Source organism: Lepidochelys kempii, chromosome 24, assembly GCF_965140285.1.
Source record: "Lepidochelys kempii isolate rLepKem1 chromosome 24, rLepKem1.hap1, whole genome shotgun sequence".
Taxonomy (NCBI): domain Eukaryota; kingdom Metazoa; phylum Chordata; order Testudines; family Cheloniidae; genus Lepidochelys; species Lepidochelys kempii.
In genome coordinates, this window is record NC_136403.1 from 9,372,336 (window position 1) to 9,398,500 (window position 26,165).

At 57.2% G+C, this 26,165-nt stretch overlaps 3 protein-coding genes across 7 annotated transcripts in view; 2 read left to right on the forward strand and 1 right to left on the reverse strand.

The window, feature by feature from the left end:
* Positions 1-9,271, forward strand: part of DEDD (death effector domain containing) — a 39,670-nt gene extending 30,399 nt beyond the window's left edge. For all 3 annotated transcript variants that reach the window (XM_073323244.1, XM_073323243.1, XM_073323242.1), the window contains 2 exons: positions 2,240-2,386; positions 6,039-9,271. In XM_073323244.1, the coding sequence (XP_073179345.1) occupies positions 2,240-2,386; positions 6,039-6,415 (524 nt within the window). In that variant the 3' untranslated portion in view covers positions 6,416-9,271. The remainder of the gene's footprint in view (positions 1-2,239; positions 2,387-6,038) is intronic.
* NIT1 (nitrilase 1) lies at positions 9,173-19,731 on the reverse strand. Of its 3 annotated transcripts, none has more exons than XM_073323239.1 (7): positions 19,644-19,731; positions 17,979-18,083; positions 17,446-17,721; positions 16,374-16,477; positions 14,716-14,849; positions 13,182-13,307; positions 9,173-12,089 (listed from the first exon to the last, which is right to left on the reverse strand). In XM_073323239.1, coding segments are annotated over exons 1-7 (1,026 nt in total). In that variant the 5' UTR covers positions 19,646-19,731; the 3' UTR covers positions 9,173-11,810. The 3 variants fall into 3 exon arrangements, with proteins under 3 accessions (XP_073179340.1, XP_073179342.1, XP_073179341.1); XM_073323241.1 differs by lacking the exon at positions 19,644-19,731 and adding an exon at positions 19,173-19,524; XM_073323240.1 differs by lacking the exon at positions 19,644-19,731 and adding an exon at positions 19,012-19,524.
* Positions 19,625-24,889, forward strand: PFDN2 (prefoldin subunit 2). The gene is made up of 4 exons (XM_073323245.1): positions 19,625-20,000; positions 21,922-22,010; positions 22,733-22,856; positions 24,566-24,889. Exons 1-4 carry the CDS (start codon positions 19,644-19,646, stop codon positions 24,743-24,745), a joined length of 750 nt encoding a protein of 249 aa, XP_073179346.1. The 5' UTR covers positions 19,625-19,643; the 3' UTR covers positions 24,746-24,889.
* Positions 24,890-26,165: the final 1,276 nt, after the last annotated feature.

Genomic DNA, 26,165 nt, shown 5'->3' on the forward strand with positions numbered 1-26,165 from the left:
ACTGTGAAAGACTTCTGCTCAGACATAGCCCTGTGTATCCCAACACAGTTTAGGGTGGAAAAATATTATGACCAAATCTCTACTTCTAAAATCAAAATATATTGTTACCCTCCGAAGAGGACCCAGTGTGACTCCATGTCGCTCCTCTGTGATTCCAGACTAAATGTGCCCTATTAAGTTAGGGAGGGGGGAAAAACTTCTAACTGCTGGTATTCCAAACTCCTCTTGGAATCTGAAAATCAAGCTGCTGCTGCTTCTGACCTTGTCCAGCAATTATGATTCTGCATTTGGCCGTGCTCAGCAATCCCAAAGGATGAGCCAGAGTATGAATTCTAATTCTTTGGGTTTTGATTAAATGAACATTAAGGGCAAAACCATCCTTACTATTGTACTTTGCTATAGTTGCTTAAAATTAGCAATATAACTCTGACACACACAGGGAATGAGGTAGCAGTGTTTTTACATAGACATTTTCAAAAAGAACACACATACAAGCGCTCCTTGGGTTCCGGAGCGTGTTATTCCTCTGACTATAGATTTTAGGCCAAAATATGCTCTAACCCTGCATAGGAACAATAAAGCAACTCCTTGTAGATAGGCTGCATCCAAAATGCACTTGCTTGCTGATGTACTGGAGCCTGCCACTAGAGGGTGCTTGTGACACTTCAAGCCAGTAAGTGAGCTGTAGCTCACGAAAGCTCATGCTCAAATAAATTGGTTAGTCTCTAAGGTGCCACTAGTCCTCCTTTTCTTTTTGCGAACACAACTAAAGGCTCTCATTCATTGAATCAGTGCAGAAATGATATTGAAACAGATTAAAAGGCTCTCGGTGATGAATGAAATCCCAGCAGGCGTAAAACTGAATTTAAGGAGCGTCATTTCCTTCTGGAGGCTTATGTCAAAATTATCAAATGTTGCTTGGCAGGTGTCTAACTTTAAGCTCTGGGGCTGAAATTTTCAAAGGTAACTCTCCGAGCATGCTCCACCCAAACACCTCAGTGGGGGGTTAACTGCAATAACAGCCATGCATTGAATTCAGTGAGCAAAGTCTTAGCCTCAGACACCCAGGCCTGTCTCTGAAATCCTGTGTCATTTTGTTCCAGAGCAGCAGGTTGCTGTGGTATGTGCCGCCGCCCTCGATGAGCCAGAATTATTTTTCTTGTCCCATTGTGCTTGCTAATGTCTGCCTCTGCAGCCATCCCAGCCTGTGCTGTGATCTTGTGGGAGCTTGCAGACTCTGCAGGCTTGGGAGAGTGATGTTAAATGTTCAGAAGGGGTGCTTTTCCCTCAGTGGGTCATGCGCCCCAACATGCTCTGAGAAGCACTGTGCTGCTGGAGGAGTTTCTTTTGCATGAGGTGCCAAACTGCAGTCCTGACCATATGGGGCCATTAAATATGTTCTAGCACTGTTGGTAAGAGCTGGAGTGTTAACCTGGCCAAATGCCATATGTTCTGCTTCATTAAATTCCTCCCTGTAGTTTGAATTGGGGATAACATGGGAGCAGAAGTGAAGAAAGCTCTGGTGAGCAGTGTTGTGAGCTGTTAAACCGCTACCATGCCCCACCCAAGAGGCAGCTGCATTTAAGTTGTGGTTAAAAGTGATCGTGGACAGTAAATTAGACTAGTGTTTGCATTGTAATATTTGACCAAAAAAGATGAGTGCAACTTTGGGCAGCATGAGCACAGGTATCACTAAGCAAGAAAGTGACCATCCATCTCTCTGGCTCAGTTCTCTCTGTCTTTGGGTATTGGTGCCGTGTTTCCAGAAAGACGGAGAGAGACTGGGGAGAGTTAAGAGAAGAGCAGCAAAATCATCTGGGAGGTGGAGGGTTTGGCTGGATGGGGGCGACGAGGAGGAGATGGAGTGAAAGCACTGGGCAAGGCTGGGGCTTTCGTCTGCTGATCTTTAGAGGCTGTACACAGCAAGGAGGGTGAGGAATTCTCTAGACTGCTGCAGGGGTCAGGGCTAACTGAACAGCCTCCCTACTGTAAGGAACTTCCAGACTGATGGGATGTTGACCACCTTCCCAAAGGAGAGGCTGCAGTCCCCATCACTGGAGACCTACAAAACTTCCCACAGCAAGTGCTCTGCCATGGCTGGGGAAGGAATACATGGGAGCCGAGAGGCTTCATCTGTCTTTACTTGGTGTGATATTGTTCTCCCTTGGAGAAGTGATGTGATCCTGGGCTCTATCTACGCTTCCCTTTCTAACCCCTGGCTCCTCTTTCTCTGCATTAGTGCCTCCCCATCACCCTGTGGTCTGCCGCTCCTCCACTGGACCTCCAATCTGTACCAAGAGGCCTGGCCGTGGGAGAGCCCTCCTCAGTAGCCAGCATAAGAGGAGGAAGTCAATGACACCGGATCCTAAAGAGAAACAGACTTGTGGTAAGAACTTGTGAGGAGCCTAAGTTCCTGGAGGATAGGTCCATCAATGGCTAATACCCCAGATGGTCAGGGACACAACACCATATCCAGGTGTCCCTAACCTCCAACTGTCAGAAGCATCTAACGCTGGCCACTGTCCAAGACAGGACACTGGGCTAGATGGAACCCACTGTGGCCATCTTTCTGTTCTTATGCCTGTCTGTGGCTGTGGTGGGTTTGTGGGTTACGCACTGGGGTGCTGGGAGAAGCTTATTCTTCCTCCTTCCAGGGACAGGTTTTATTTTATATGGTCATCTTGCCTGGCTGGTAGAAAGATCTGCATCCCCACTTTACACAACTCTCCCAGCAAGGCTTAATGGTGGGGCAGGTTTGGAAGCAGAGTTCTATTATTTTTACTTTGCAGATAATATAAATTAATACTAAGTTCCGGGGGGATGGGGGTGGGGTTGGTGGCCAAATTGAACACCGTGCTGAGGTCTCTAAACATTTTTGGAGCATTTTGATGCCTGTATTTTCATCCACCAGCATCAGAACAGCCTGACAAAATTCTGCTTTGCCTCAGATCTGGTGTTCTGGCTCAGCCTGTTACAAGGTTAGCCACAAATTGGGATCTAGCCCAGCCTGGAACTGGTCAAAAGCTTTGTATTCTGATTTTGTTGATGGGGCAGAGGGGAGTAGCTTGGGGGCGGGAGAGAGGGTTGGGGTCTTTTCTCGGACTAGGGAGTTAAATTTTATTCCCCTCCTTGTGTGAAGGGTGGGGCTGGTTGATCTTGTACCTGAGCTTGATAGTTTGGCACCTGTCTTCCAAAGGCTGCATTAGAAGAAATTAAGGAAAATATCAATAGTCTGATTTAAACAACCCAAGCCCATTTTGTGTGTGCAGCTGGATCCTCAGCCTAGTTTGGCGGGAGGGCAAGGGGGGAATGAAACCTCTGACTATTGCCCCCTGCGCACGCCAGTTTAGGAGGAGAAAGAGAAAATCCAAAGAGTGAGTTTAGTAAAACTAAATATTTCAATGCAATTCCTAGACCAGAAAGAATCTGTTGTGCAGATGCTCACAATTCAAACCCTAGAGGTCACAGGCACCTTAAGGGTATTGGACATAATAGGAGGAGCAGTTACGTTGATCAGCAGCTTGAGGTTTTTAAACCTTCTGTCCTTGGAGGTTTTTAAAAACCGGTTACACAAACACCTGACAGGGCTGGTCTCCTTTACTTGACCCTGCCGCATTGTGCGGGGAGGGCCCAAATGACCTTTGGAGTTCCCCTCCAGCCCCCCCTTTCTAGGAGTCTCTAGCTGTCACAAGGGCTAGATTATTTTTTAAATAATACATTGGGACTAACATGACACTTGCCAACTGTCACTCTTAATTCTGCTTGTTGTTATATCCCTTTTACCCAGCGTACCCACAATGGGGTCCTGGTCTGGCTTGGAGCCTGTAGAAACTACTGGAATACAATAGAGATGGTGAACCTCCAGTTTCAGGTGGTGAATCTCTGCCTGTGCAAGAAATCAACGTTTGTATAATCCCGGCCCCCGCAAAAGGGTTTTTTAGTCCCGGTGTGAATGAGGAATCTTTCCAAGGGGTTGAGAAGCAGTTGAGGTCTTCATTGAGATGCTAAACGTTGTGTGATGGGAGTTGGGTACTTACAGCATGGTCAAGTTTGGAAGACTTGGCATCAGTAGACCCCGTTCTTTACTCTGCTTCGTCGTGGGGATGACACAGTCTCCTTGGAGATCAGTCAGTTGGGAGGGGCTCCTGGCCATGAGCTCTGTCGCTTCAGCTCTTCTCGAGGGGCTTGGAAAGGCTGCCTTTGGTTGTGACGGCAGGACTTAATTCCAAACTTTCCCATTGAAAGTGAGGTGCAAAAACCAGTCAGCTCCTTTGATCTCCTCCAGATGACCCTGAATGGCCTTCTCCTCTATTGCCTGCGCGGAGAGCGATCTTCTGCGATGAGTGAGATTGACTGATTGGTCTGACTTCCAGTTCACTGGTGCTGTGGCCTCTGGGCACATGATTTTTAAACGGCCCTCATGAGACAGCATTAATATCACCCCCACCTCCCAGCAGTGAGTCCAGCCTGGGGCTCTGAAGGCACTGGTGGGCAGATTGCCAAAAGGAGCTGGTTCCCCAGCCGGGGACCCTCTGCTATCTCCACTCTTCAAGCATGATCACCATCTAGGGACTGTCAGCAGAGTGACCTCTGCTGTTTGCAGCCATTAGTACTGCCTGGAGGAGAAGTGATCCCTAGGCCAGGTGGGTCCCACACCACCTGGGACTAGGTAGGTTAAATGTACACCTTCCATCACACTCTGAATCAAGGGAGAAGGTGGCAGAATTCCTGGAGCACAGGAGACTGTGTGGCCAGCGGGTGCCTCTAGATGGGAGCTTGTTGGGATAGTCCCACCTGGAGGTATTGACAGGGGAGGAGAGTGTGTGGCCTCTTAGCCACCCACAGATAAACCTGTTCGAGCCACCACTACTACCTGCAAAGCCAAGAGCAGCCCGGAGTCCTGGCCTCTGGCAAGGGGTGACCATGTCTGCAGCACATGGAGCAGGCAGAGACCCCATCCCTCTTCTCGCTGCCCCCCCACCAGCCACATGGCTCCATTAGCCAGACTGAGGCAGCTCATTCGTGCCTGTCTCACCCGAGCCTGGAGACTGCGCTGCATGACTCTGAGAGCTGTTACAGCTGGCCCTGCCCCCTTGCTTTCCCCATCCTCCTCCTCCATATGTCAAACAGGACTTGGGAGTGGGGGGCAGCAGCCACTGTCAGAGCTTGGCCCATGTTTTAATTCACAAGAAAAAACTGATCATGGTGCTGCCGTGGTGGGAAAGCTCCTGGTGCTCGACGACAGCAGGGCCCGCTCGGTGCACTTGTGCTCAGTTAGACAGCACCCCGAGCTCAGAGCTGGCAGTCACGCTGACCTGGTTTGTCCGTGGGAATCCGCATGGGCATGCGGATGTCAGGGCACAGGTTTGGATCGCACAGCTGATGTAAATCGGCAGAAGGGGTTGGGGCTTTGGAGGAGACAGGCTGTCGTCTCTGCAGTGCGCTGGGTGGTGATACTGAGCTGGGAATCTGAGCACTCTGGGCCGGGTTTTCGGAAGAGCTCCGCTCCCGGTTAGGCGCCTATAGCGAAGGGCTTGTCCAGCAGCTCCTGCTCAGGGGGATGCTGCAGGGGTGCTGCTGGCAACAAGCGTAGGGCTGGGCACAAGGCACTGCCCTGTCAGCTGGAAACAGACCAGCTGTCATTGATATTTGTGACTGTTCTTTGTCTCTTGGTTTTTGTGCTGGTTGCCCTGACATCTGGGCATACAGCATACGGGAGAGGCAAGACTGGGTCCAACAGCCAGACCCTGTGGCCCCACCTCCCCACCCAACACCAGAGCCACCTCTCCACAGCTGATGCTTGGTGACAGAGGTGTGGGGAAGGAGTGGTGAGCTACTGGCCACTCTTGGGGTTCCAGTCTGAGCTCCGCTGCTGGCTCTGGCCTTGGTTACATCCCTCCCCTCTGTGCCATCTGGACAGGGCAGCTACCCCTTCCCAGGGCACGGAGCCTCCTGTCCCCAGGGCAGAGCGCTGGGATCCTCAGGCAGAGGGGGGTTGCAGTGAACTCGCTAACTCCTGCCCTGCCTTCCGCCCCCAGACATCCGCCTGCGAGTGCGAGCCGAGTACTGCCAGCACGAGACGGCGCTCCAGGGCAACGTCTTCTCCAACAAGCAGGATCCCCTGGAGCGGCAATTCGAGCGCTTCAACCAGGCCAACACCATCTTAAAATCCCGGGACCTGGGTTCGATCATCTGTGACATAAAATTCTCAGAGCTCACCTACCTCGACGCCTTCTGGCGCGACTACATAAACGGCTCTTTGCTGGAGGCCCTCAAGGGCGTCTTCATCACGGACTCGCTCAAGCAAGCCGTGGGCCACGAGGCCATCAAGCTGCTGGTCAACGTGGACGAGGAGGATTACGAGGTTGGGCGCCAGAAACTCCTGCGGAACTTGATGCTGCACACGGCCCCTTGACCCTCCCCCAGGCTTGGCCTTGGCGGCTCTTTGGGAGCCAATCGTTTCATTTTTTTTTAAAAGGAAAAATCATTTAAATACCCACCGCCCCCCCCGGTCCCCACCCAGCACCACCGCCCCCCAGCAAACTCCTGCCAAGTGCTGTGTAACTGTAGGACCCGCCTGAGCAGGAGGAGGGCTATGCTGCCACTTAGCCAGCTCTCTGGTGGCCCCAGCCCAGCCGAGAGTCCACGATACCTGGGGCAACCCAGAGAGCAACTCCCCGCTCTGCTCTAGGAGCCTGGCCGGAGGATGCCGAACTGCCCAGCGGTAGGAGGAAGGGAGAGCTGCCGGCAGGAGCGCTGGGTGCTCACATGTCCTCCCCTCCCCCCCGGTTCTCTTGTGCTGGTTTTTCTTTTATACGGTCTTCTTCTTAAAAAAGGCAGAACTGTCATGTGGCACCGGGGCCCTGTGCGTGTGGGGGATGCGGGGCAGAGATGGGCTGGGGAGGTGGGACTCTTGATTATTCACTTTAATAAAAATGAACGAGTGCAGCGGGAGCTGTGTGCGTGTGGAATGAACAGCGTGCGGGGGGGCCTGGGCCATTGGCCTTCTATTGCTGGGAGCCTGTTTCCACCAGTCCACTTCGCACTCAGCTGGCGATCCAGCAGGGGTGCCCTTTAGCCAGTTTGGGTATCTTTCCAGGGTGGGATGGTGGGGAGGGAGGCTGAGCTAAGGCGATTGCTGTCCCAACCCCTGGCGGGGTCCTGTGGCATCATCTGCTCTAGGCTGGGCAGGCTTGTTTCAGGAGTAACATCTGCACGAATGGAGCCCATGCTGTTAATCTGCCTCCAGAGGCAAGAGCTAATTGTTGGGTCAGTGTTCCCTTCTCCCAGCCTGTGCCTTTGTTACCCCCTTCCCTGCAATCCTCCCCCCATCGCTGCCAGGCCAGCATCTGCCTCTGACCCCAGAGAGGAAACCTGAGCAAGAGGCTCCCTGCCCTGCCCATCTGATGCATAGAGCTGGTCGGACCCAGCCACAGCTGCTCCCCCCAGAGCTGAGAGATGCTTGCAGGCCCAGCAGGAGAGTTCTGCGCATGGAGATGTGCACCCTCGCTCCCTTGGCCTGCAGGGCGGGAACGCATGGGGGCAAGGCCAGGCTTTTGGGATGTTCAGGGACAGTGTCACAGCAGCAGGGCCTGGGGGTGGTGAGCGCCCAACCCTGGCCTATGTCACAGATGATGCCCCAATGTCTCCCTCTTGCTGCTACAAGGCTGGGCCCAGCAGCGGTGCAGATTCCTCTGGTGGTGGGGTTGGCTGTGTCCCGTGGGCTGTGCAGCAGGGAGGGATGCAGTGGGGCAGATGGTAGAGTAAGACTTTGGCACAGGGCCCATTCCCAACTGGGAAGAAGATGGCTCCTGTTTGATCCTACCCCATAACAGAAGGTTTGAGAGTTAAATTTGTTCCCCCTGCCCAGATGTACAGACTCCAGCTGGGAACCTAGAGGTGGGGAAAAATCCGAGGAGGGGCCAATCAGGGTGGTGCTGCCTGGTTTGCTCCCGGTCAGCTCCTTGGCGCTGGGTCTTGTCTGTCTGTCGCTGGCACTGGACGTCCATCCCAGGAGGAAGGAGCTGCTCCCAACAGGCAGGACTAGGAGGTGCTGTCCTGCATTAGGCCCTGTCTAGTTACAGCGATGGCTCTGGGGCCAGCAAGCTGGCTGTTTGGAAAGCACCTGTCACCTCGGGGCTGCTGTAATACAAACAGTCTCAGGGCTGGCCCTCTGCCTGCCTCTCCCTTACAATCCCCATGGCTGAGAGAGAGCCCTCGCCCAGCATGGGGAGTGGGGCTGGCTAAAGCAGTAACACGCTAGAGGCTGCGGTCCGAGCACCTCCTGCCACTGCACGCAAGATGCCACAGGTGGCCTGGGCCAGTGGCTGGCTTAGCTGCATATTTTTAATTTTGGGCTGACTTTTGTTACTTTTTGGTAACAGGCCTCTGGGCTTGTTCCCTCCTGCTGAGCCCAGAACTTGGTGCGAGGGCAGACCTAGCCAGTTACGTGCCCACTTGGTAACATCATGTCAGGGATACAGTGGGCCTGGGGCTGTGTGGGCTTGTCAGTGAAATGGTCATTCTCAGTACCAATCTTCCAGGAGCCACGAGTGCATTTTAATTGGAAAATTCTCTTCCTCCCCAGTTCTTTTCCTGGTAACTCAAGTAAACACCCCAGGATTTAGGAGCTGCAAATCTAAAGCAGCTCCACAGAACTCCACACTGAGTTGAGGGAGAACAAGTGGGTCTGAGGGTTATTTTTGCTGCATTTGATTTTCTTCTTCCCATCCTCCCAAATCTCTGCTGAGCTGCAGGACGTTTTCCCTATCGGTTCAGATGCTCAAAGGTATGCAGGTGCCCAACTCCCATGAGGAGATACGCACCTCCGTACTTCTGAGGAGCTGTGCCTTGAAAGACTGTTGAAAGCCAGATCAGTGCACGTGGGGTGGAGGAATGTTTGTTACAGATTGTTGCCTCCCTACCCGGGCATGGGCAGAGGGATAAGAAAGAGGGTGTTGTGCTTACCGAGTCCCCATCCAACGAAGCTGGCATGTGATAGCCCTGCAGGCTGCAACCCTCATGCCTTGATGGGGTTGTTTGGTGTGTGTGTGTGTGTGTGTGTGTGTGTTGATGCATTTTCTATCCACAGGCTGTCTCAGTTGAGAGCGTGTAGACCCCTCCCTCCCCGCACACACCTCCCTGTTTAAGGACAATTCTGGCACAAACTGTGTAATTTCTGTGACTCTTCTGTATTTTTTAAACTTCCAATATAACAGTCATAATCCCCATGTAGCTTTCCGTTTTCTTGAAATAAACATCTACTGCATCTCGTCTGCTTCCTTACTGCACAGATGCTGGGTCAGTTCCGTTCCCTTCCAGCTGTTTGGGGTGGTTTGTTTTGAAGTGTTGCATCTGGCCTGGGGTTTTCCATTTCCTACCAGGGTGACCTTGAGCTCTGCAGAAGCACATGTGCCTAGGACATGCAACGTTCATCTTGTTCTTAAGATCCCAGCTGGCCTACCTCAGCTAAACCCCAGAGCGCCGTTAACCAGCAGTGCCGTGGCTGGGCCGCTGGTCCCCCCCTTGGGTTTTGTAAAGGTGGGTCCTCGTTGTGTCACATCTGCACTTCAAGTAAAGGTGCTGTGCTGGGAAAAGAAGCCACGAGTAGCAGGGGCCCTGGCGGTTGCATGGCTAAAGACTGCCCTTCTTCACTGCTGAGTTCAGCTTCAGAACCATTTTGCGATGTCTGCCTGAGTCTGCAGCCAGCCTGAACCGACAGCTCCAACTGGCAGGAACTGCCCCACTGTATTTAGATCAGCCTGCAGATGATGTAAGTGCGGCCTTGATTAATTGCACTGGCTCAGCCAATGCACCCAGCTAGGTTAGGGCTGGAGCCCCTCTCCCCCATACAGTGTGCTCACTGCCCCCTAGTCAGCTCACAATTCTCTATTATGGACTGAACCCTCATGCTCTTCCTGGGAGGAAATCCAGCCTTGGCCCTGGTTTATAGATGCAAACCAAAGGGCCACCGCAAAAGTACTGTCCCAACAGTCAGTCTCACTCTGAGTGCACCAACCACTAGAGTGACAGTCCCTTTACTGGGGTAGGGAATGTGTTTCCTGCTAAACTGTGGGTCTTTGGGCCTTGCTCTCCATTGGGATCGGAGGAGAAAGTGATACACAAGAGGGCCAGTAGCTTAGATACAAGGCAGAGCCACCATCAAGCGCTAGGATGGGAGACCTTGCTGGGGCAGGGCTGGGGAGGCACTGGCTGCCTGCAGAGGGGAGACAATGGCAGGGAGGGGGTCCTGAGCTGTGGGAGAGAGGTACAGTGGGAAGATGATCCAGTTCTCCTGCTTCACCCTAGGGTTGTGGCCAGCATCCAGCCCTCTGGGTTGCCCATTACCTCAATTACTAAGTGTCACTTCTCCTTTCCCCAGCCACTTGGGTCTCGTGCTAACATGGAGCTTTTCACCTAAAGATTGTGGAGCATGTGTCGTCAGACAGATGGGGAAACTGAGGCAGAGGGAAGGGACCTGCCCAAGGGCTCAGAGCAGCATTGTAGGGGCTATAACTAGGGTGCAGTTCCGTGCTCCAAGACCCATGAGCTTTAAAGGTGAAGTAGCCCAGGCCCATCCATCCCTTGCTGAGGCCAAAGGGGGGAATCAGGCACACTCTATACGCTCAGAAGTAACAGACTTCTCACCCTCTTAGAATTTCCTAACTAGTTATAAATCACAGGGGAACTGCCCAGGGTGGAGAGCCCCTCTCCCTCTGCTGGGAAATTGAGCCCCACCCCACCTCAGGCAGACCATGGGACAGTTTTAGGGCACTAAAAGGGGAGACTAAGGGGGGATATGATAGAGGTCTATAAAATCATGAGTGGTGTAGAGAAAATGAATAAGGAAAAAAGTTATTTACTTGTTCCCATAATATAAGAACTAGGGGCCACCCAATGAAATTAATGGGTAGCAGGTTTAAAAGGAAGTTGTTCTTCACTCAGCACACAGTCAACCTGGGGAACTCCTTGCCTGAGGAGATCGTGAAGGCTACGACTAACAGGGTTAAAAGAGAATTGGATAAATTCACAGAGGTTAAGGCCATTAATGGCTATTAGCCAGGATGGGTAAGGAATAGTGTCCCTAGCCTCTGTTTGTCAGAGAGTGGAGATGGATGGCAGGAGAGAGGTCACTAGATCAGTACCAGTACCTTGGGAGCACCTGGCATTGGCCACTGTTGGAAGACAGGATCCTGGGCTGGATAGCCCTTTGGTCTGACCCAGCGTGGCCGTTCCTATGGCAGGGACGTAGTGACAAGGGCAGCAGGCAGGACGCCTCAGGAACTGGTACAGCTCGAGCGCTTGCTGAGAGGGGAACGGGTCCGACACACCAGCTAGCCCCAGCCTCCCCAGGAACCTCTCCACTGCTCTGTCTCTGAGCCAGGGTTTTACCAGCAGCCGCCTCACTTCCGCTTCCTCCCCTCTATCTGCTCAGCTCTGGAGCCCACTGCGAATGGTCCTTCCACGGGGCAGCTGCCGCATCAGCTGCTGCCTGGAGAAGCCAGGGGCCCGGCTGGAGCTTCTCCCTTCACCCTTGGGAAATGCTCCATCTTCGCTTGGGCCTGACAAGGCAGCACCAGCCCGAGCAGGAATTGTTGGGGGATGCTGCAGTTCCATGCTGTCTCCCAGAGGGCGCCTCTGCCCAGCACACACCAGGAGAGCCCTCAGCCCTGCTCAGTGGGTCTCGGTGGGGGGAGGAGGTGATACCGGGAGGGGTCTCTGCTCCCTGCTCTGCCTCCTGATTATGGAGGGTTGCAGGGCTTGGCTGGCAGTGGCTGATTTTCCGGGGGGGGGGGGGGGGGGGCAGCCCCTCAGGGAGGCGGGGGTTTCTTCAGCACAGTGACCCTGCCGTAGAGATCGGCCCGCCGGTGGGTGCAGACCGGCATCTCCTGGCGGATACGGCGCAGGTAGCCCAGGTCAATCTCCGCGTAGCACAGGCCTGGCCCCTCCTGGCACTGGGCGATCACACAGCCCCAGGGGTCCACCACCATGGTGTGGCCGTAGGAGGTGCGGCGCTCGTGGTTCTTCCCGGTCTGAGCTGCTGCCACCACGTAGCACTGGGTCTCGATGGCGCGGGCCCGCAGCAGCGCCTGCAGCAGGTCGGACAAAGGGGCAAGGCAGCTCACCACGGACGCTCTCCAAGCGCCACACCAGCCAACCCTCCCAGCTAGCTCCTGGGCTAGTTTTGTGCTGCTGAAAAAGGCAGGAGGCTCCCCACGTATCATCCAACCAGTGGGTCTCAGCTCAGTCTCGGCTGGAAGTGCTGCCTATAATTAAGGTTGCCTGACACTTCCCATTCTGAGACCCTGTTTTCAGTGGCTTCCAACTTTGTCAAACTTGAACTGTTCGGGCTGATTCCCCACGCCAGGTGTCAGCCTCGGGGTGAACGCTTTTGGAAAGTTGCGGCTAAAACGGCTCTGCCGTTTCTGAGAACGGGATTAGGGGATACATGGCTTTGCCCGAGTTAAACACATTCTCACCATGCTCTCATTGAGCGGTTCTAGTGCCCAGAGGCTTTGGAGCAGGGACTGGGTAAATGGCCTTGGGGCCACTGAGGTGCCTTTTGCCATCACCCGGAAAACTGGCCCAAATTTGGCCAAGTTATGAGCCTCTGAAAAATCTCAGTTTGCACATGCTCAGTAGAGACTTCTTAGAGTTGGCAGCTAAGTTCTCCCCCCGAGCATGCTCCAGCCTCCCCCACCCCAGCTCCTACATGCTCCAGCCTAGGGATGCCAGAGCTGACCGGGACTTTCACTGCTTGTTTCTCCAGGTACTGGGGGCTCATCTGGCATCAGAACTTAGAGCAGGGGCACTCAAGAGGAGGAGGGATTGGAATTTGGAGTGGTGAGGATGGGGGCTGAGCAGGGCAGAAGATGGAGAGATGAATAAGAACAAAAAGCGGGAAAGGGGCAGGATCCAGGACAGGGAGGGAGAGGAATGGGGGGGCAGGGGCAGCCATGGCTGGGGAGGGGAAGGCTTGGGCATTGGTAGGGATTGAACTCAGGGCTGCCAGTACCAAACAAACACAGAGACCTCTAAAGGAATCCCCCCCTTCTTATAATGGTCAGGAGCTATTCTAACAGATCTGTGTGTTACACCCGCCAGAGTGAGCCATGGTCTCATATACACAGGCTCTGCATTGTCCATGTCACTATGCAACAGGCAATCACAGCTGGACTCACCTCCCAGTGGGCGGAGCCTGTGGTCACGGTGAAGGCTGATGGGTAGGTGAGAATCTCCGCCCCCTCCTGGGTTAGTGCCAGAGAGATTTCTGGGAAACGCAGGTCATAGCAGATGGCGAGGCCGATCTGGGGGGAAGAAGAGGGGTTCTTTGAGCCGGCGAATGACACAGAGATCGCCATGGGTGCTGCCAGTGATGGGCCTCAACCAAGCAAGGGCCGCATCTGCCCTGGGCCCCAGAACTCACCCCCAGGGCAGTTCCAGTCTTGTCTGCACAACAGCTGCCACCAAAGTGTGTGTGTGGGGGGGGGGGGGGGCAGGGATCCAAGGACCTGATTGTGCCTGCTGCTCCCCAGACCCCATCCTCCTCCACCCCTAGGATCACTGGTTTGGCCCTCTTGGGAGAGGGATTTGGGGCAGCTCCATGATGTGCATCAGCTCAGTGTGTAACAGCATTCGCACATTCAGCTTGGGCCACCTCATTGCAAGGAAGGCCTGGCACAAGAAGGGCAGGGAGCCATGGGAAGAAAAAGCCAAGTGACTAGGGCTATTTCACTGGAGAGAAGGCCAACTGGGCTCCCATTTACCCTGTGCCCAAACACCCAGGGGCGCTAGATGCATTGTACAGGCCACCCATGGAAAGCTGCAAGAATCTACCTTCTAGATGACCCACAGAACTCACTACTGCAGGATTTCACTGCAGCAGACATTGGCAGGGATCAGTCAGGGGGCTGGAGCCAGGATGGCACCTGCACTGATATTAGCAGGAATCAGAATGACGTGGACCACCGGTCCACATGCTCCAGGGGTTCCCGGGGGCCAGGCATAAAGCCACACTGCACACCAGAGTGCATCATGGTCACTGTTGGGGGAGGGGTTGGGTCTGTCATGCGTTAGTGAAATAAGGGAACTGGTCCTGACACACCACTGTATCTGGAAGCGGTTACCGGTACCAAATATGGTGATGACAGCCAAATATTCAGCCCTGTGAGATGCCTCCCCTCCCGCTCCGGCAGGGAAACACAGAAGCCAGCACAGATTCCTGGGGCTCCTGGTTGGGCCCAGGGCTCCCCCAGCCCCAGTTTGCAATAGTACTTCTCCCCCCGCCCCGTGCTTTGAACTCTCATTTGCCATGGAACAATCCGACCTGGGGCAGGCAGTGGTCAGGGGCCCCGAGCAATGACCCAGCCAGACCTCAACTCCCAACGGAAACATTTCTGAATTCTCAAAAATACTCGCCAGACGGGAAACCCGTCTCCAGCCCAGCCCTAGCCAGAGTTGCCTACGTGTCTGGGAGATGCCGACTCTGCGGGGTCTGTCTCGGCAGCCATGGGAACTGCTGCCATAAGGCTCAGGCTCCATGGGTGCAGGAGCACTGCAAGGGCCCAGCTCTGCCCTCAGCTACTCCAGGGTAAGTCCAGAGTCACCCCCACTGTTGGTGCCGTCGCTCCGGAGCGACAGTGCAAGGCTTGGCCTGAGAATCTCGGAGCACCCTGCCCTGTCCATACCCTCCTCCCCACCACACCGGGCTCCTACCTTCCCAGCAGGGGTGCTGACAGGCAACACAATCTCAGGCCCGGGGTTGGTGAAGTTGCTCTCCTTCATAGACACTCGCCCTTCCAGGTCTACATCGCAGAGGTGCGTCTTCCTGTATGTGGCCACGACGTGCCCTGGGGACGAGTGGGGAGAGGAGACTGCAGGCAGCATGGGCATCCCGCTGCCTCTGGGGAATCACTAGGAGAAGGGGGTTAGGGGAAAGGGCCAACACTCCATGGACACTCAAAGGGCCAACACTCCAAGCACTTTGCAACCCCACCTCTCCACAGCCTCTAGGAGGTGGGTCGGCAGCATTGTCCCCATTGGAGGCAGGGGGAAGGGACGACCATAGCAAAGAACAGAGTTGGGGACAGAACCCAGAAGTCCTGACTCCCAGCCCCACCACTGCTCTAACCCATTGGACCCCACTCCTCCTGCAGAGCTGGGGATAGAACCCAGGAGTCCTGACTCCCACACTGCCTCCTCCTTGCCAGCTTGGATGAATTGGGGGTCTGGTTCATGCCCTGGCCCGAACTGCCAGAATGGGTGTGATACTGTCTAAAGGGGAAGGTGGAAGTCTACACTAATATGGTCACCACTTTTACAAAAGCGAGATAAACCTTGTTGAAAATATGTATTGTGAGGTATCATTGGAAAAGTTGTAAGCTGCTGAGTATTATTATCCTGTTATAATGTATGAATTAACACTGTATGGGGAGTTACGAAATTCTGATATATATTTGTAACTCAAACATGTTATATGTCTGAGAAATGCCTACAGGCTGGCTCTTCAGGTATAACAAAAGAACTGTAAATAGGGGCCTCTGCATGTTGCCCCGAAGACCCTCAGACTGTATGTGCACAGGAGGTGCTAGCAAAATTTGTAGTTCACATCCAGGACTGATGGCAAAGCACGTACACCATGGAACTGCCTGACCCATGACACAGCCAGGATTTTTCCCGTTAAGATATAAAGAGGGAGACCAAAGGCCCCTCACCACCTCTTTCCTACCTCATCTCAGGACTGGTGAATTCTAAATAAATGGACTGAGGTCCCCAAAACTATTTGGCCCAACACAGGGAGACTTATAGACAACCAGCAGATTTAACATCCTGCTATCATTTTGGACAACATAGTTTGATCCAACTTTTATTTGCTTTGGCCTTTTAGTAACTCTCATTCCTTTTTCTTAGTTCATAAATCTTTAGTTAGTTTACTAAAGGATTGGCTACAGCGTAGTCTTTGGTTTAAGGTCCTGAGCATCCACTGATCTGTTTTAATAACCTTTGCTCACAGAAGTCTAGTCTGCCTGGGTGATGATATAGACTGGAATGTCTATGGGGACTGTCTGCGGCTCCGGGTTAAGCTAGTATGGCGATCCAGGAACACACAATTGTTGCAGCTCTGATTAAATCTAATTCTAGACTATACCCCGAGTGTGGGAGTGCCCGCCTAGTTTTTGACAGTCTGACCTGAGAATGGCCCTCTCAGCTGTGACCCATACCAGGCACGGTGACAACAGGCAGAGAGCAGTGACCCCTTCACATCCATCAGTTACCCCACAATGGCAGGGGCTTGGAGCCAGGTCAGTGGGCACAAGGGGCAGTGCCTGGAGATTTCCCTGCAGGGAGTGGCTGGCGGTACCCGATGCTCTCACCTGTGGGGTCCAGGAGCAGGTGACAGTTATAAATCCTCCGGGTGCTGGCCCAGTCCTCACCTCTCTCATGGAAGCCACCCAGAGACAGCCACACTTGGCACTCCCTGTCAGGCAGAGATGCACCCACATTACACAGGGAGCGCGGAGACCCTCGCTGCCCCTGCGTGCCTGAGGAATGGCTCTGGAGCCTGACAGCCTCAATCCCCAGAGCGGCTGCAGCCCAAGGCAAGCTTCCCTCCCGCACTTCCCTGCTTGTGTGCGTGTTCCCCAAAACCCAAACCCAAGGCCCCGTCAGAGGATAGCGCTGGTTCCATGGCTCACTCAGCACTTGGCCCTTCTGCCGGCTAGTGCCAGCCACATCTGTCCAATAGGAACAGGGACCCGATGGGGACAATGCCCCAACCGGCAGCCCAGAGCGGACGGGCTCCACTGCTTGTCCCAACGAGAGCGGCTGTTGTACACACTGCCATTTAGAGAGACGCTGTCAAGGCTGGGAGGCCTGTAGTGAACCCTAACCAGCTCTGCTTTGCTGCCTCTCCTCATCCCTTGCCCACCCAGCCTGGGAAGGGACCACAAGCCCCATCGGCTCCACTGGGGCTCTTCTAAACAGGGTTCTGGTCACGTCCGACCTCTCCCCCTTGAGGGCCTGACCCTTCAGAAATGTGACACCACCTAGGGTAGCTCATTCCTGCCCCCTCTCATCACCCGGCTCCCACGCCGAGTCCCTTGCTTCTAGAGGGATAATGACAGAGCGAAGGGAGTTCAGGAACAATCGGGGGTGACAATGGGGAAAGATTCAAAGCAACACGGGCAGGGGAGCAAGCTCTAGACAGACGAGGGACAGACAGGGTGGGACATGGGGGCGGAATAGTGGGAAGAGGGCGAAACGAAACAGGGGATCACAGTTTGGCTGGAAAGCAGAGCACTGCCGGGGGCCAGCTCCCCAGGGATGGGGCAGGAGCCCCATCACGCAGACCATTTGAACAAAGGCGGGCTGCGCGAGTGGGCCCAATCCTGCCCTGGCCCGGAAAGGGATTTCCCAGCCGCCGCCTTCTGTCGAGCAGAGCTGTACCTGGCCAGGCCAGCGTAGCGCTGAATCTGGGCCCCCTCCAGGCTCTCGGCCAGGCTCAGGGTCTCTTGCGTGTTGCTGCCGATGAAGTCGAAGGCCTCGGGAAGGAAGACGACGCAGGCACCTCGCTGTGCTGCCTCCCGGATGAGCCGCGAGCAACTGGCGAAGTTCTGCTCCTTGTCAGGCGTGGAGGTGAGCTGGCACACAGCGATGAGGGGCTTCAGCGCAGTGGCAGCCATTATGCCAGGCTGCCAAGGGGCACAGGACAGCAGGGAAGAGCTGGGGGCCAGGAACAAGAGGAGAGTGGAACAGACTGATATGGGGAGGGGCAGACGGCTGCAGTTTCTGGGCTCTCAGCCCAGCTCCAGCCCAGCCCAGGTCCCAGTGGGGAGGCCATGTTGCTGGACGGGAGCGTAAAGCGTCCTCCCAAAGAAGGCCTTGGACAGGAAGCCTATGCAAAGGCCTCAGAGAATCCGGCATCAGCTTCCTCCAACCCTCCCCAGGAGCCCAACTCCCCACAACCCTGCCCATTGTACCTGCGGCTGGCTGTGCGGGATGGGATCCTTTGCAGCTGTCTCCCAGGAACCCGGCGAAAGGCACAGTGCAGCGGGCATAGGGCAGTCTGGATCACTGCTCTCAGCCTGGGGGGATGTGCAGAGAAAGGGGGGTTAATGATTCAGTTCAACCCCTGCAGCGAGAGGCCCAGACCAACCCCCCTCCTCAGAGGCCTGATGCTGGCAGCCCGGGGTGATGGGTGGAGGTGAGAGCAGGGGGGCTTTAAAACAAGATCAGTGTCTCCCTTTTCAACAGAATATAATCATAATGGGAAATGGGAATAGACCAGTGCTCACAAACAACCCGATCACCACACACCAGCTGGCCAGCCCAGGACTTGTGAACAATCCTACCATAACAAACCAGCCCGGTTTTCAAGAACAACCCTGCCACAACACAAACCTGCCCGGCCGGCCCAGCGCTCGTCAACAACCCTGCCACAACACAAACCGGCCCAGCGCTCGTCAACAACCCTGCCACAACACAAACCGGCCCAGCGCTCGTCAACAACCCTGCCACAACACACTATCCCGGCCAGCCCAGCACTCGTCAACAGACCTAGCACAACACACCAACCTGGTGCTCGGTAGCACAGCTTAGCACACTCCTTGAAAAGCTTTCCAAAATACCTGTGCCAACAAACACCAATATTTCTTCATCCAGATTCATGTCCCTTTTGCAGTCATTTTCCCCGAACATCTGACCCCAGAGGCTTCCTGGACTGACCATCCTAGAAACGTGGCCCCAAGAAGGGGGCTCAGGCAGCCAGAGACAAGAAACCAGTCTCTTGCTCTCAGTGGCTTATCTCAGCAACAGCAGGAAGGTCAAGTCTGGCCTCCCCGGGGTTGCTTGGAGGAGCTATGGGAGGGCTCGGCGATATTTGCTCAGTGCTCTTTGAGCTTGTCTCCTCCAACACAAACACAGAGCAACGTGCGTGTGAAAATAGCCCCCCACAACCGGCCCCCACCCACAAGAACAAACCCCACCAAAGCAAAACCAATCCCCTGAACACACTTATTCTCCTAGGGAGAGGGAGCGAGAACCACACATGCCAGATGCCAGGCACTTGCTTAATGCATGACCGAAGGGCTCCTACGCCAGAGACGAGCTTGGGGGCGTGAGACTCCACGGGGAGCAGAAAGTCCTGGATCCAAGGGCAGGGCTGCCGCCCTCACCGGTCCTCGATCCAAGGGCAGGGCTGCCGCCCTCACCAGTCCTCGATCCAAGGGCAGGGCTGCCGTCTCAGGCACGAAGGCTTCCGTCAGCCAAGACGTGCCTTTGCTGTTGGAGTCCACACAAGTCAGAGCTTTGAGCACTGTGACTCCCTTCCCCTTTCAGCTCGGACTTGCTGGGCTCTGGGGATTTACGCTAGCTCGGCAGTTCGCCCAGGGGCCGCCAAGCCGAGGCCGGGGCCGAGTTTTTAAGGGGGAAACCCAGGCCCAGGAGCCGAACTCTCAGGCTCTGGGCGGACAGAAACTCAAGGGCGCGATCAGATGCGCCCCGGCCCGCCAAGGGGGGGGGGGGGCCCTATCGCCTGGTAGCCCGCTTCCCAGGGCGGCGCCCCCACTGGCCAGTCACCAGCCCCGCGGGGCGAGCCAGAGCCGGTAACGCCCCGCCCCGCCCCCGCCGCGAGCAGGGCCCGTTACATGGAGCAGGCCGCGGGGGACGGGGCGACTCAGCTCCTCCGGCCCGGGGCGGGCGAGGCGGGCGAGGCAGCTCCTGGCTCCCAGGGACCGGCCCCGCCGGACGCCTGCGGGGGGTGGAGAGCGGAGCAAGGGCCCGCGAAGCCGGAAGGCGACGGCGGCCCAGGAGCGTCGCTAGGGGACGTGCCCCAAACAAATATGGCGCCCGAAGGGCCCTTTTTCCCGGCCGGTGGAGGTCGTGACCCCGGAAGTGGGGGGGAACGGACCATGCGCAGAACTGGCGGGAAGATGGCGGACAGTGGGAAGAGCAAGACCGCGCCGACAGCTCCATCCGCCGGCAAAGGCCTGACGGCGGAGCAGGTACCGGGCGGGCCCATCGCACCCCATGGGGGGGGACGACGTGTGTGTGTGTCGGGCGGGCCCATTGCACCTGATTGGGGGGGGACGTGTGTGTGGGGGGGTGTGTCGGGCGAGCCCATCGCACCCGATGGGGGGGACGTGTGTGTGTGTGCCGGGCGGGCCCATCGCACCCCATGGGGGGGGACGACGTGTGTGTGTCGGGCGGGCCCATTGCACCTGATTGGGGGGGACGTGTGTGTGGGGGTGTGTGCCGGGTGAGCCCATCGCACCCGATGGGGGGGGACGTGTGTGTGTGTGCCGGGCGAGCCCATCGCACCCGATGGGGGGGGACGTGTGTGTGTGTGCCGGGCGAGCCCATCGCACCCGATGGGGGGGGACGTGTGTGTGTGTGCCGGGCGAGCCCATCGCACCCGATGGGGGGGGACGTGTGTGTGTGTCTGCCGGGCGGGCCCATCGCACCCGATGGGGGGGACGTGTGTGTGTGTGCCGGGCGAGCCCATCGCACCCGATGGGGGGGACGTGTGTGTGTGTGTGTGTGCCGGGCGAGCCCATCGCACCCGATGGGGGGGACGTGTGTGTGGGTGTGTGTGCCGGGCGAGCCCATCACACCCGATGGGGGGGACGTGTGTGGGTGTGTGTGCCGGGCGAGCCCATCGCACCCGATGGGGGGGACGTGTGTGGGTGTGTGTGCCGGGCGAGCCCATCGCACCCGATGGGGGGGACGTGTGTGGGTGTGTGTGCCGGGCGGGCCCATCGCACCCGATGGGGGGGACGTGTGTGTGTGTGTGCCGGGCGGGCCCATCGCACCCGATGGGGGGGACGTGTGTGTGCCGGGCGGGCCCATCGCACTCAATGGGGGGGACGTGTGTGGGTGTGTGTGCCGGGCGGGCCCATCGCACCCGATGGGGGGGACGTGTGTGTGTGTGTGTGTGCCGGGCGGGCCCATCGCACCCGATGGGGGGGACGTGTGTGTGTGTGGGTGTGTGCCGGGCGGGCCCATCGCACCCGATGGGGGGGACGTGTGTGAGTGTGTGTGTGTGCCGGGCGGGCCCATCGCACCCGATGGGGGGGACGTGTGTGTGTGTGGGTGTGTGCCGGGCGGGCCCATCGCACCCGATGGGGGGGACGTGTGTGAGTGTGTGTGTGTGCCGGGCGGGCCCATCGCACCCGATGGGGGGGACGTGTGTGTGTGTGTGTGTGTGTGCCGGGCGGGCCCATCGCACCCGATGGGGGGGACGTGTGGGTGTGCGCCGGGCGAGCCCATCGCACCCGATGGGGGGGACGTGTGTGTGTGTGGGTGTGTGCCGGGCGAGCCCATCGCACCCGATGGGGGGGACGTGTGTGTGTGTGCCGGGCGGGCCCATCGCACCCGATGGGTGGGACGTGTGTGTGTGTGCCGGGCGGGCCCATCGCACCCGATGGGGGGGACGTGTGTGTGTGTGCCGGGCGGGCCCATCGCACCCGAAGGGGGGGACGTGTGTGTGTGTGTGCCGGGCGGGCCTATCGCACCCGATGGGGGGGACGTGTGTGAGTGTGTGTGTGTGCCGGGCGGGCCCATCGCACCCGATGGGTGGGACGTGTGTGTGTGTGTGTGCCGGGCGAGCCCATCGCACCCGATGGGTGGGACGTGTGTGTGTGTGTGTGCCGGGCGGGCCCATCGCACCCGATGGGGGGGACGTGTGTGTGTGTGTGTGTGCCGGGCGGGCCCATCGCACCCGATGGGGGGGACGTGTGTGTGTGTGTGTGTGCCGGGCGGGCCCATCGCACCCGATGGGGGGGACGTGTGTGTGTGTGTGCCGGGCGGGCCCATCGCACCCGATGGGGGGGACGTGTGTGTGTGCCGGGCGGGCCCCCCACCTGAAGGGGGGGTATATTGAGTGAGGTCCTGTCCCCCACGCCTGACCTTCCTCTCTCCCTGCAGGTGGTGGCCGGGTTCAACCGGCTGCGGCAGGAACAGCGGGGCCTGGCCTCAAAGGCGGCGGAGCTGGAGCTGGAGCTGAACGAGCACAGGTGGGGGCAGGATCGGGCCCCCCCTCCCCCACGCTGAGCTGCCCTCTGACCAGCCAGCCTGGAGCCCTGTGCTCCGAGCCCCTCAGGGCCTGGAGGCTCCCCGCTACTGCAGCACGTGGCCCTTCTCCCAAGCCCCCCACAGTTCAGCACAGGGGCCGAGCCAGACACGGCGTGGCCCTGATCTTGGTGGCTCTGCATCTGGGCCCCACCCCTGCTCCTGCAGAGAACCCCAATCTCTGAGGCCCAGGCCCAGGGTCACATAGGGACTCTGGTGGAGTTGGGCATTGAACTCTGGTCTCCCAAGTCCTAGCTGGCACCCTGAGTGGGCCGCTGTCCTTTTCAGCTCCCCGTGGGGACCTGCCTGCTGCTGCCTCTTGCCCGCCAGCTCTCCCTGAAGGGGATCCTTAATTGGATTCCAGTGTGTGCTCCCTGGACTGTTCAGTGGGGCCAGACGGGGGAGCGAGGGGGGCAGAGCTGGAGTTTGGGTTGTTGGGAGCTGTAGGCTGGTGAGCTAGGGAGCCTGGAGAACTGCACAGCAGCCAAAGAGTTGAGTCGTCCTTCTTCCTCCCCATCCCATCGTGACTCTGAACACAGGGCCCTGGGTATAGGGTAGGCTGGGCCTGAGACTATCCCACGTAGCCAGGCCCTGTGGATCTGCAGCCCTGGCTGTACGCTCTCTGTGGTGTCTGGAGGGACCTCAGCAGCATCTGCCTTTCCCACAGCCTGGTCATCGACACGTTGCGCGAGGTGGACCCCACCCGCAAGTGTTACCGCATGGTGGGCGGGGTGCTGGTGGAGCGCACCGTCAAGGAGGTCCTCCCTGCCTTGGAGAGCAACAAAGAGCAGGTAATGCAGGTGCCGGACACCGGCAGGATCTGGGGAGGGCACTGTGCCCACTGTGGAATGCTGCTGTGCTCTGAGCCCCACTGGTATAGGGTGGTCACGGGTGCTGGCTGCACCCTGTTTCTCTTGGTGATGGAGTGTCTTCTCCATCTTGCTGGAGGTGCCATGATGTGATTAGTGCAGGGTGGATGGGGCGTCGTGTCTGGGAGTGGGGAGGTGCTGGACCCCTCTCCATGGGGCTCTGTGTGGGAGCTGGAAAGGATCAGTGTCTCCTGGATTTCACGGGGAGCTGAGCACCTGTGGAACTCCCAGTCCTGGGTCCCAGAGAAACCCTGCCAAGCCATCCCTTGTCCCAAAGGAGCAGTTAACCCCTTCACATCCAGGGGGTAGCACAGAGTGTGAGTGGGGACACTGAGTCGCGTCTGTTTTTCATTAAAATATTACAGTTCCCACGTTTTCCCAGGACGGGCTGTCGCAGCGAGTCAGTAATCGAGACAGGAATAGAACCCAGGCATCCGGGCTCCTGTGCTTGGGCTCTTCTCAGTCCCTAATTTGAATCTTTAGTCTCCGGCAGGGCTGTGCTGATTGCTTCCCTTTCCCCTTCAGGGAGCTGGGAGGGGGCACTGCTGGCATCACAGTGAGCACAGCTGCTGTCCCCTCGTTAACTGACCAAACCGCTGCAATATGCTCCCAAGCTGTGTCCCACTCCTGGCCAGTGTGGCCCTGATCTCCTCCCTTGGGTGGTGGTGCAGGGGTTTCTGGCCATACACATTGGCCTGGGGCTAAGTGACCCTGCCATCATACATGGAGAGGAGAGGATGGCACTGTTCAGCCTGGGATTGCAATAGACCGGAGATGGGCAAACTATGGCCCGTGGGCCAGAGCCGTTTTAAGCCAGCCCAAGAGCTTTCACTGTGGAGCAGAGTCTGGGGCTTGCCCCACTCCGGGGCACTGGGTCGGGGGCCACACCACACAGCTCGGCCCTGCTCTGGCGCTCCAGCCGGAGGGCTGGGTGGGGGGCTGCCCCACGTGGATCCCGGAAGCCACGGCATGGTCCCGCTCTAGCTCCTGTGCGCTCCAATGGCCCCCTCTGGTGCTCCAATGGGAGCTGCAGGGGCGGTGCCTGCGGATGGGGCAGCTTGCAGAGCCGCCTGGCCGTGCGTCCGCATAGGACCTGGAGAGGGGACATGCCACTGCTTCCGAGAGCCACTTGCGGTAAGTGCTGCTCGGAGCTTGCACCCCTGAGTTCTCCCCAAACCCCTGCCCTAGCCCTGATCCCCCTCCCTCTCTCCAAACCCCTCAATCCCAGCCTGGAGCACCCTCCTGCACCCCAAACCTCTCATCCCCAGCCCCACCCCAGAGCCTGCACCCCCAGCCGGAACCTGCACCCCAGCCCTGATGCCCCTCCTACTCTCCGAACCCCTCAGTCCCAGCCCAAGAGCACCCTCCTATACCCCAAACTCCTTATCCCAAGCCCCACCCCAGAGCCTGCACCCCCAGCCAGAGCCCTCACCCCCTCCCGCACCCCACCTCCAATTTTGTGAGCATTCATGGCCCGCTATACAATTTCTATTCCCAGATGTGGCCCTCAGGGCAAAAAGTTTGCCCATCCCTGCAATAGACCCACCCTAGGGGGGTGGAGGGAGGCGCATGCTGGTGCCCGCCCTGCACCCCAGCCCTGACTCCCTCCCTCCCTGCTTCCAACCCTGCAGATCAACAAAATCATCGAGACCCTGACCCAACAGCTGCAGGCGAAGGGCCAGGAGCTGAATGAGTTCCGGGAGAAGCACAACATCCGTGTGATGGGGGAGGACGACCAGAAACCGCCGCCCAAGGAGAGCTCCGACGGGGCAGGAGCCAAGACCAGCTCTGCCGGGGTCCTGGTCTCCTAGTGGGGAGACCACTGTGTCCAGGCCCCTTCCCAAAGGACTTTCTGCCTCCCTCCCCCTCCCTGACCCCTGAGGCTTAACTTTATTATTTGGTGTCGCTCTTGTAATATTTTTTTTTTTTGTTAAATAAACATTTTTCTGTCATGAGCTTAGGTGAATGTGGGGCTGGGGGAGGGGCTGGACTGGCCCCCTAGAGGTTAGTGTCTTCTGCCCACCGAGCAGGGGCACCGGCTACCGGGAAGGGATGGCCACTCTATAGGTCGGTCCTTGAGTTCTCACGATATTGCCAGTGCGGGAGCCAGACACCACCTGGGGTTTTTATGCAGATGCCTGCTCCCAGTAGCTGCTCTGAGGCGTGGCTCTCGTACGCCAGCAAGCAGGTGTCCCTCGCGACCATGCCGTAGCTGGATTTGTGCTGCTGTGTAGAAAGAACAAGGATCTGCGGCCCACCACCAGAACCTCCAGCTGGCCGACTCTCCCGCTTGGAGGCTCCTGTCTCGGGGAGAGGCTCCTTTTCCGGAGCCCCGGCTGGCGGCGAGTGACAAATGAGTCTAATCAGCCGCCTTGGAAACAAGTGGAGCCAGATGTGCTGCCTGGCCGCAGCATTGGGCATGGAGGGATGGGAGTCAGTGGCTGCATTACACCTATTTTGTCCCATGGGAATCCCCTCCCTGCTGCCAAGAGGGAAGGTCACTGGGAGCCTTCCAGTTAGGGCTGGTGGAGAATTTTCCCTCCACGGTTTTATGGAAAAATCAGGTGGTTCGTGAAAAATTGTGTTCGGTCGCAATGTCTGCTGTTTCTAGAAACTCTCGCCTCAGACGCTGCCACGTGCTGGGGCTCCCAGGCTGCTACGCCCCGCATCTGCCAGCTGCTTCTTGCCGTACAGAACTGAGAGAGAGCAAGTCCATGCCCTGCTCCCACTGGCCTGGCCACCTGCGGGCCCAGGAACCAAACACACACAAACCAAACCAAGGATGAGAGCATTGGCCCTGCCAGCAGCACCCCCCTATGACTTTAAAACCCCACCAAACCCAATGGTCTTGGCAGCATTTTCCCAAGTTCTGAGTGGAGGCCAGGCCCTTGGCTCCCTGCTGGATGCATCTGACGCTCATGGACGAAGCTGATTTCCCCATCTGTGGCCATTCTCTCATGGGGTCTGGCTGCGGGGTTGACGTCAGTGGAGGTTGCTTGGCTGTAGCAGAGCTCTGTGTCACAGGGACGGGTCTAGAGGCATCTTGGGACCTGCTTTGACTGCCCCACCCTGGGGCCTTCAGCTCTCCTGCCATGGAATCCTGTGATTGGTTTAATTGGGGATTGGACCTGCTTCGAGCAGATGACCTCCTGAGGTCCCTTCCAACCCTGATCTTCTATGATTGTCCCACGTTTTGCATGGGCCCTGGGCTACAGCCCCCAGCATCTCAGT

Excerpts from the sequence above, each read along its gene's own strand:
- NIT1 (XM_073323239.1), bottom strand. Across the intron at positions 16,478-17,445 it reads CGCTACGCTGGCCTGGCCAG|GGAGTGCCAAGTGTGGCTGT; the intron begins GTACAGCTCTGC and ends TCTGCCTGACAG. Across the intron at positions 14,850-16,373 it reads CCTGCTCCTGGACCCCACAG|GGCACGTCGTGGCCACATAC; the intron begins GTGAGAGCATCG and ends ACTCGTCCCCAG.
- PFDN2 (XM_073323245.1), top strand. The coding sequence starts at position 19,644 with ATGGAGCAGGCCGCGGGGGACGGGGCGACTCAGCTCCTCCGGCCCGGG. Across the intron at positions 22,011-22,732 it reads CTGGAGCTGAACGAGCACAG|CCTGGTCATCGACACGTTGC; the intron begins GTGGGGGCAGGA and ends CCTTTCCCACAG. Across the intron at positions 22,857-24,565 it reads TGGAGAGCAACAAAGAGCAG|ATCAACAAAATCATCGAGAC; the intron begins GTAATGCAGGTG and ends CCAACCCTGCAG.